Source organism: Octopus bimaculoides, chromosome 18 (genome assembly GCF_001194135.2).
Source record: "Octopus bimaculoides isolate UCB-OBI-ISO-001 chromosome 18, ASM119413v2, whole genome shotgun sequence".
NCBI lineage: Eukaryota > Metazoa > Mollusca > Cephalopoda > Octopoda > Octopodidae > Octopus > Octopus bimaculoides.
The window spans coordinates 9,365,367-9,375,472 of NC_068998.1; the positions used below are offsets into that span (position 1 = coordinate 9,365,367).

At 36.0% G+C, this 10,106-nt stretch overlaps 1 protein-coding gene across 1 annotated transcript in view; it reads left to right on the forward strand.

Annotated features, from left to right (window-relative positions):
* LOC106870511 (coiled-coil domain-containing protein 148) overlaps window positions 1–10,106 on the forward strand; it is a 61,034-nt gene that overhangs the window by 36,223 nt on the left and 14,705 nt on the right. Inside the window, exon 10 of the mRNA XM_052974528.1 lies at window positions 7,142–7,192. Within this exon, the coding sequence (XP_052830488.1) occupies window positions 7,142–7,192 (51 nt within the window). The remainder of the gene's footprint in view (window positions 1–7,141; window positions 7,193–10,106) is intronic.

A 10,106-nucleotide genomic window follows, 5' to 3' on the forward strand; every position in this document is an offset into this window, starting at 1 on the left:
GAAGGACTTCAGTTTGAACAATTTTCATGATGTTTCATATTTAGATGCTTTTTATTAAATTCATTCAGTTGTTAAACATGAATAAATAAATCTTGGAATTAAATGGTTTTGATTTACTGTCAGGTGACTTTTGGCCAACCCTGTATATATGTACACACACACACACACACACACACACACACACACACACACACACACACATATGCATGTACTGGACTTAAAAACAGCTTTAATAATGTATAATATGCCATGTATCCGCAAACAATCTTTCAGGCTCAGTGCATAACGATAAACATTATTTGAAAACCAGGACGCTGGTTTATGAGAAAAAAGAACACCCCCACCACACACACACACGTGTGTATTTGTGTTTACGTGTATGTTTGTGTTTTTTGTTTTGTGTCTGAATGTATAAGTGTGTATGTGTTTTCGTCTGACGGCTTATTTCCTCGTTACGTCTTAAAAGAAAAATAATCTCTAATCACTTCCTCCGTTGATTATTATTATTTTCTTTTTTTTTTTATCCTTCGAAAAATCGCATCTCGCACCCCGATTGGAACTTATCCATCCAACCTACCCTATGAATCGTTAATACACGTCAGTAATCCAACCAATAGTCATTCAAACGTACTCAACATACATAAATATATACACACGTAGACATACATATGAAAATATCTACACCCATTTACATCACAAACACACACTTTACGAGGCCCACACAAACACACAGATTTGCCTCGCTATCAATAATAATAATAATAATAATAATAATAATAATAATAATAATAATAGTAATAGTAATAGTAATAATAAATAATAATAATAGTAATAATAATAATAACTATAATAATAACAATAATAATAATAATAATAAGAATAATAATAATAATAATAATAATAATAATGATAATAATAATAATAATAATAATAATAATAATAATAATAATAATAATAATAATAATGATAATAATAATAATAAATTATATGTTTTTAGAATGGTTTTCCTGCCAAAATCTTTAAAATCTTTCCTCTGCCAATGCTGGGACCCGCTCTCTATCCTTGGACACACTGCACTGCATCTTATCTGGCTTCGATGATGCCAATACGCGCGCATATCTCTCTGGATCATCTCCAAAAATAATACTAAATGTTTATTGTTGTTGTTGTTGTTGTAGTTTTTTTGTTTTTTTCAGAAAATAATTTTGTTTATTCCAATTCAATAATGCTGTTAGTGATGATGACGAGGATGATGATGGCAATAATAAAAAAACAAAAATGATGATGATGATGATGGTGGTGGTGGTGTTGGTGGTGGTTTTGATGATGGTGATGGTCGTAATTGTGGTGGTGGTGATGATGATGATGTTGATAATGATGATGATGATGGTGATGATGATGATATGTTAAGTTATGACTTCATATTCGTGAATTCAGAATTTATATCTATCTATCTATCTATCTATCTATCTATCTATCTACATGTCTGTCTGTCTCTCGCTCCCTCTCTCTATCTATACAAACAAAACATGCATACACACACAAATGTATATATATATATATATATATATATATATATATATATATATATATATACACGAACTCGCACACGTACACACACGCACCTACAGCTGCACACCACGCATACACTCACACACACACGCACACACGCTCTTTCTCTCTCTCTCTCTCTCTCACTCACACATATACACACACGTTGTTTTATTATCGTTTTTTACTGTATTGCTTGTCGATTCGTCATTGCACCGTTCCAGCAGCTTACGTATCAATTATTTCTATGAGAAGCGCTTACAGACCACATCTCTCAAACTTTCTCACAGTACAACGTAGCGAATTCAGAGAGAGAGAGAGAGAGAGAGACAGACAGACAGACAGACAGACAGACAGACAGACAGACAGACAGAGACAGATAGAGAGACAGAGAGAGAGAGAGAGAAGGTGGGTAGAAAGACAGACAGGTAAACAGAATGGCAGACAAGCAAAGTGATCCATCAAAATTCTTTGGCAAGGAAAAGTGTTGTTGCTATGACAAAGGAAATTCTGTAGCTGTAATGTTTGAGGACGGATCTTCCGCCCTCAGGCTAAACCCTCATCATCTTCAAGTATCATTGGAGTGGAAGCCAAAGTTGGAAACGGAAATGCTACATGAGCCTGTAAATTTTACGACAAGGGTAATTTTGACGAATTTGGGATGTTAAAGGAGAAGCGAACAACTGTGGCATGCTACAATAATATTTGTAGGCAAAACCATTCAGTGCTAGCGACTCAAATTCCGCACAGTCTGACGTAGATTCTACTATTTCAGACGCTGAAGTTCAATTGTCGCATCACTCCAGTATGTCATATGCTATGAGCTGTGGTAGCCCAGTGTGCGTCTATACTGGTGTTCCTAGCGTTCACCAATGCTAACGAGCAAGATGCACTCACAAATGACTCTACGTGCTCGGAGAAGTCTAGATATCCTGCCTCCGATGGGAAAATAGACGGCAACCAGCTTCTAAATACTCATCTTCAGGGCAATCTCAACAGCATTATGTATGGGTCCCTAGACAAATCAATGCATTGGGCTCTATAGTGTTTATTTATTGACAGCAAACCACAGCACACATAGATTTGAATTAGGTTCCCTAAGCCTGTGAGCTCTCTGGACAACTGCCCAATGTTCCTATGCCTTGAGACGACCCTGCTTATCTTAGGATCATCGACCTACCGTTGACCTCCTGAAAGATCGCCTTCATTTCCACACCTATGACTTTTTAAAATCTGTGTAGCTGGTTTCAACCTTTGGCACGAGGTCAGCAGTTGTGATATTAATAATTAATGATAATAATAATAGTGATAAGAATAGCAACAAGAATTATTATTATTATTGTTCAGTAGTTTTATTTTTATAGCGCGCTTTCACTTCACTACCGAGCGCAGCTCTGTGTGCCTTGGGTATGTGCTATTATTATTATCATTATTATTATTATTATTATTATTATTATTATTATTATTATTATTATTATTATTGGAGTAGTGGTAGTAGTAGTAGTAGTAGTAGTAGTAGTAGTAGTAGTAGTAGTAGTAGTAGTAGTAGTAGTAGTAGTAGTAGTAGTATAATCGTTGTTGTTATTGCTGTTCTCGTTTCATTGTAGACAGATGTATTTGCTTACCGCTGGAAATAATTTTTTTTTTTAAATTCGATTAATTTACAAACAGATGTTTGCACGTCTATTCCAATTCTTAGGGTAAACAATAGATCTGCGTTTGAGACATTAGATTTCTCTGGAAAATTTTTCTTTACATTTTTTAATAAGACTTTTTTTCTACTGGAGGAGAAAGAGGAGCTAAAAGCAAAGATTGAAGTACTTTATAAGTTCCTGAAAAAAAACATAAGATAAGTTTCTAATTCCACGGAAACTAATTTAAAAAAAAAAAAAAAGGATAAATGAAATTTTTTTTGTAGCTATATAAACTGACGAAATTATTCTGAAACAGACTCACGAATATAATCAGTATTTGGCACTTGAAAACACAAATATGACCGACATGAAAAGTACTAAAAGCAAGAGCAACGACGAAAATCGATAAGATATTAATAAAATAAATTCATTGTTTGTATTACAAAACAGGCAGGTATAAACACGGATCGAATCCAGTGAAAGAAAGGAGTGTGGAATTAGGTCAACTTCATCACTTAGATGTACGTCTTCAGTTCTCAATTGTCTCCTGTATTTTCATATCAATTTGAATACGGAGTGGAGCTTCTTTTGGTTTTCGTGATCATCTTCCGAGTCCAAATTCCGCCGGGGTCAACTTTGCATTTCATCCTTTCGGGGTTGATGAAATAAGTACTAGTTACGCACTGGGGTAGATGTAACCGACCATCTTTCTCCTTAATAACGGTTGTTATTTGTTAAATTTAGCATTTGTTGACATCGGTCGTGCGTCGCTTCGCTTTCAGCAATATTGGATTCTGCCATATTTCATTTAATGAAAAAAATAATTAAAAAATGGATTATTTGCAAACAAGAGATTTCTGGAATTCTTGACAAAATATTTGTCTTTTAAGCATTTATTTAACTTTTCGAAAAGAAAAAAAAAAGAAAAAAAGTGTTCATTTCCAAATCTTTAAAGATGGCTTCTTCCTCGTCTGGAGGAGAGGCAAGAGTAAATATCGGGAAATCGAGGAAAAAATAGTTAAAGATTGTGAAAATAGAAGAAAAAAAAAAAAAGAAAATACAGAATATAAAAATAAATTCTAGACAAATAAAAAAGAGAATGGTAACAATTTAAACAAACATATGCGATTTACAAACACAAACATACACATTGACACTTCGGAAAATTTACAGAAAAAGAAAAAACGTAAGTGTAGAAATCTGCAATGTAAATGCAGTCACTGGTAATTAATAACCAAAATAATTTTCACGATGATGTGCTATTATAAATATATTTTCTAATGTTTGGAACCAAAAAGCGGCATTACATATAGGTTAGCTCTCTGAAAACATACAGGAAATTGTAGAAGTAAACCACAATAAATGAGCTTTCTTGTTTGACGATTTTATCAAACAAAAGGCAAAAAGGAAAAGTACATAACTCTGCCTCTCGAAAAGCGGAGAGGTTTTAAGTGTGCCCGCAAAGGAGCAATTAAAAGAAGCCTTGGCAAAATTTGTGAGACTGTGTCTCTACTATCTGTCAATGGAAGAGTTACAGAACCACACGCGCCTTGTTTTTAAAACTGAGTATTGGTTAAAGAGGTAGGCGAAGTTGGTGCTTCATACATCAGTCCATACACAAATATCGCGATACATGGATTTTATGGTTGCGTGAAGCATAGATGCTTTTCTAATGGAATTCTATGAACTCTTTGAAGAAGACAATGAGGATGAATTAGTGATTAGCGAGGTGGAATTGCTAATTAAAAGGTGTAGACGCTAACTGGACCAACCACATTCACTGGTTACAAAATTAGAAATGATCTAATTATAAATCTCACAGAGAGATATAAGCAGCAGTGTTACGATAAAGCAGTTGTTTACTGTCAACTTAATGTGACAGACCCATTAAGGGAATCATACTGCTACTATTTAGCCCTAGGTAGCTAGACCGCTTCCTGTTGGCCTTGACACATTTCCTGTGTCTCCACCCAGCTTTAGTCTGCATTCAGGGACATGTTTCTGAGTCATTGCTCGTCATCAGCCTGAAGTAGCCGACCAGCAGCTGGTTGAGAAAAAATAATCATATACATATATCATCATCATCATCATCATCATCATCGTCGTCAGTGTCTCACGTTGTACACAACAAATTTATGTTTTGAAATTGAATAACAATAAAACCTCGTCAACTTTCAAAACCTGTTCTGCATAATTCTTATAAAAAAAATTAAAAAACAAGGAAAAAGTTAACAAGTTTCGTGTTTCAATTTCAACGTTACTCAGTCTCAACACCAACTCCTCCTCCCTCCTCCCACCCACAAAACAAACAAATTATTTGTGTTTTCCCGTGCCAGTGTCCCTATGACAACAGAAGAAAAAAAAATGATTTTTCGTTTATTGTCATGTTTCAAAGATTTCTCAGTTCTTTTGCCAAGTCTAAATAATTTCCAATATTTTTTTTTTCTGTTAGTGTAGTAAAAAAATTACGATGTTTTATACTACGCTTCCATTTTCTCCCCACCTCTCTCTCTCTCTCTCACTCACTCTCCTTCTCTCTCTCTTTCACACCCACTCACTCCTTTTCTTCATTGCTGTCATATACATTCTCCAAGTTTCCGTTGTTATATAACCAGTGCTTACAGAGAAATCACACATTTTTTATGGTAGTAGTTTAACAGTGACAGATTTCAGCAAGTGCTGCTCTCACCTTTCATCTGCTTTGAATCCAAACTTTCCACTAACTTCACAGTTTTTATTCTCCCTACATACTGCCATGTCTTCTTTTTATTCTCTTCTTTTCGTGCCATCTTGCAACATTCGTAGACTAATTCATTGATAAGATTAACAGCTTTATGCTTTGACGCATAATCAAAACTCAGTGTCTCGCTGGGCGCCTTGCTGGTTTCTGTCTCCGTTTACTTCTTAAAGTTTATTCTAACCATTGGTTCTCGTTTAGTAACCAGCGGGGTGTGTGGCTCTCTATCACTTTTCCAGTGCTTCATCTTCCATCGAAGTCTTTGTTCTGCTCCTATTAAAACTCTAATATTCTTTTCCTACTTTCACTTATTGGAATTTATTACCACGCTGAGGCATTCGTTTTAAAGGTTTAGTCGATATATCAGTTGTAAAATTTATTATAGATTGGTACTTGCTTTATTGCACTCACAAGAATGAAAGGTACATTTAATCCGAGTGTGATTTGAACGTAGAACTTAAAAGGACTTAAATATTGGTTTCGAATTTTAGCAGAAGTTTCGTGGAAGAGGATGGTCGATCACATCGATACTAGTGCTCAACAGCTACTTATTCTATCGACCCCGAAAGAATGAAAGGTAAAGTTGACCCCGACGGCATTTGAATTCAGAAGATAAAGTCGGAAGACACAACGCTAAGCATTTTGTCCGGCGTGGTAACGATTCTGCCAGCTCGCTGCCTTAAAATGTACTTAGGAGTGACTGTGTGGTAAGTAGCTTGCTTATGAACCACATGGTTCCGGGTTCAGTCCCACTGCGTGGCACCTTGGGCAAGTGTTTTCTACTATAGCCTCGGGCCGACAAAAGCCTTGTGACTGGATTTAGTAGACGAAAGCTGAAAGAAGCCCGTCGTATATATGTATATATATATGTGTGTGTGTGTGTGTGTGTGTGTTTGTGTGTCTGTCCTCCAACATCGCTTGACAACCGATGCTGGTGTGTTTACGTCCCCGTAACATAGTACCCGTGGCTCTCCTCTTTTGATCTACAGCTACCTTGAGGCCTTCTCTGCCGCTTCGTTGGTACTGCGGATGGCCTACCTCCTTCTCACTCCCTGCTGAAGGTTCTGGTCAGGAAACGGGCTATGAAACCCCTGCATCCATACACGTGCGATCACGCGCACGCACAGACACACACATATTATATATGCTAATCATTATCACATTATCATGATTAAGATTGTTGCTAGTATATTTTTCTCTGTTGTTCCCCTCCAAACAGGTTCAAGTGGTTGCAGAAAGAGACCCAGTTCGGTTATTGAATGAAACCAAGGTAAGAAAACAGTTTACACTTTAAATCTCAGTCATCGCCATTAATCTGGTTTATCTTGTTTACCTATATCAGCATTAATAATTAGAAAAAAACAAACAAACAAGAACATACACATAGCAGCATAGGCGCACACGCACACACACACACACGCATACACACACACACACACACACACACACACACACATGTTCACACACTCAAATGCTCACATGCACACACGCAGTTTTAAGGAGAGAAATATCTATTTCTGTGTTCGTGCTGTGTGTGTTTACATTCTTATTTCACCTACAGGGATGGCTTTTAATGTGTTTATATATAAACAAGTTCTCCTCGTTTGCGCTGTTATGCATATGTCCGTCTGTCTGTCTGTCTGTCTGTCTTTCGGTCTGTCTGTCTGTCTGTCTGAGAGTCTGTCTCTTTATCTATCTATCTATCTATCTATCTATCTATCTATCTATCTATCTATCTATCTATCTGTCTGTCTGTCTGTCTGTCTGTCTGTCTGTCTGTTTGTCTGTCTGTCTGTCTGTCTATCTATGTGACTATCTATCTATTTGTCGGTCTCTGTGCCTGTCTCTCTCATACAGTACGATCGTTTCATGCGACTCCATTTAATTGAACAATGCAATCTACATCAAGCTGCACAAAGATATAGAATTTAATTAAATTAGAACATATGGAGATATTAGTATAATTATACCTAAAATCTCCAAGAGGTTAAGGAGATAGACAAAGAACATGTTGTCTTCACTTGAGCATAGAAGTAACTTCTATTTAATTAAATTCTATGTCTTTGTGCAGCTGGCGATTGCTCTGCATTTTAAATTGATGTAATGATTTCCTTGTTCAATTAAATGGAGTTGCATGAAACGATCGTACTGCATTACCTCTGGATATACTTGTTGCTTATTTTGATTTTAATCACCTCACTTTGAAATTGTATGGATAATAACTGTACAAAATTCTGGTGCCTCAACTTAAGTACCATATTCATCTGAATCTAAACTTTTGCCATACATGTATATATATATATATATATATATATATATATATATATATATATATATATCTTTAGAGAGAGAGAGAGAAAAAGAGAGAGAGAGAGAAAAAGAGAGAGAGAGAGAAAAAGAGAGAGAGAGAGAAAAAGAGAGAGAGATAGAAGAAGAGAGAGAGATGCATACATACGCACACACACACATATACACAGACTGTAGAAATGAAAGGCAAATAAATGGAAAAGATAAAAGAAAAAATATTTTATAAATTGAAATTTACTTTATTATAATGTTCGGCACATCTTGTTTTGGCATTCTAAGTACATCGTCAGTACACCACAGGTAATCAAGAGAGAAACCAAATTCGTTTCAGGTTTTGCTAATCAAATTCCACAATATTTTCATTGATTTTCTCAAAGATATTTCCTTATAAAAATTGCTTCTTTCATAGAAATACTTCCAAGATGTGAATTTCATATGTCCCCGCAACTTAAAATCTATAGGAAAAAAAAAAAGAAAGGATAGGAAAATGAAAAAATCGAGAGCTGCTAGTAGTAGTAGTAGTAGTAGTAGTAGTAGTAGTAGTAGTAGTAGTAGTAGTAGTATTGGTAGCAGTGGTGGTGGTGCTGCTGCAGGTGCTGGTTGAGATGGTGGTATTTTCAATATTTGTAAAGAATTTGTCAACTGCTTCGGATGGCTTTAATTTTATGTTTTCTATTTTCTGCACGGATTTTTGAAATCCTGTGTGAAGGAACATTCGAGATTTCTTCTTCAACTGTATCTCACAGAAAGCTGAAATATCTTTAATCTTTTATTCGCTTAAGCCAAAGGGCTGCACTGCGGCCATGCTGGGGCACAGTCATGAAGGGTTTTAGACGAAAGAATCGATACCCGTACTTATTTGTTATAAACCCTGGTACTTATTCCATCGGTTCCTTTAGCCGGACTGCTAAGTTACAGGGACGTAAACAAACGAACACCGGTTGTCAAGCCATTAGAAAGGGACAAACACAAAGACAAACGAACACTTGTATATAACTTCTCTTTTTATCTATCTACGTATCTCTACCCTCTCTCTCTCTCTCTCTCTCTCTCTCTCTTTATGTATCTAACTATCTATCTATCTATCTATACATACATACATACATACATACATACATACATACATACATACATACATATATGCATACATACATACATATGTATATAAACATACATACATATATATATATATATATATATATATATATATATGTGTGTGTGTGTGTGTGTGTGTGTGTGTGTGTGTATATGTATATGTATATATAGTTAAACCCAGCCCCCCTCCAAAAATCGAAGAAAAACAACCAGAAAAGAAAACAGCAACGCGAAGATGTGGTACGTACAAAGTATTAGCAGACGCCCAGGGAAGGAAAGAAAGGCGGTTTTTACATTTCGAGCAAAGCTCTTTTTCATGAACAGGGGACAGAGGAAAGTCTAAGAGAAAAGGAAGACGGAGAAAAAAAAAATCGCCAACGATTCACATGTGGTTACATTTTGAATATATGGCGGCGGCGGTGGTGGTAATAGTGATGGTTGTGCTGATGCAGGTTTCCGGTAATGGTGGTGGTGGTGCTGGTGCTGGTACTAACAGTGGTGATAATGACGGTTGTGTTGGTAGTGGTGGTGGTAGTGATCGGTGTGGGAGCGGGGATGGTGGAAGATGGAAACCATCATTGTTGCATGTTAATGTATGGAAGTGTAATGTTTCGTGTTACCTGGTGTGTAGTCGTCACGTGACGTTGTGTTTAGTAATTTTTGTGCTGTTGCACTTACTACTGTTGGTGCACTTGTGTGCATACTCATACACACACATACATACATACATACATACATACATACATACATACATACATACATATATATATAAATAAATATAT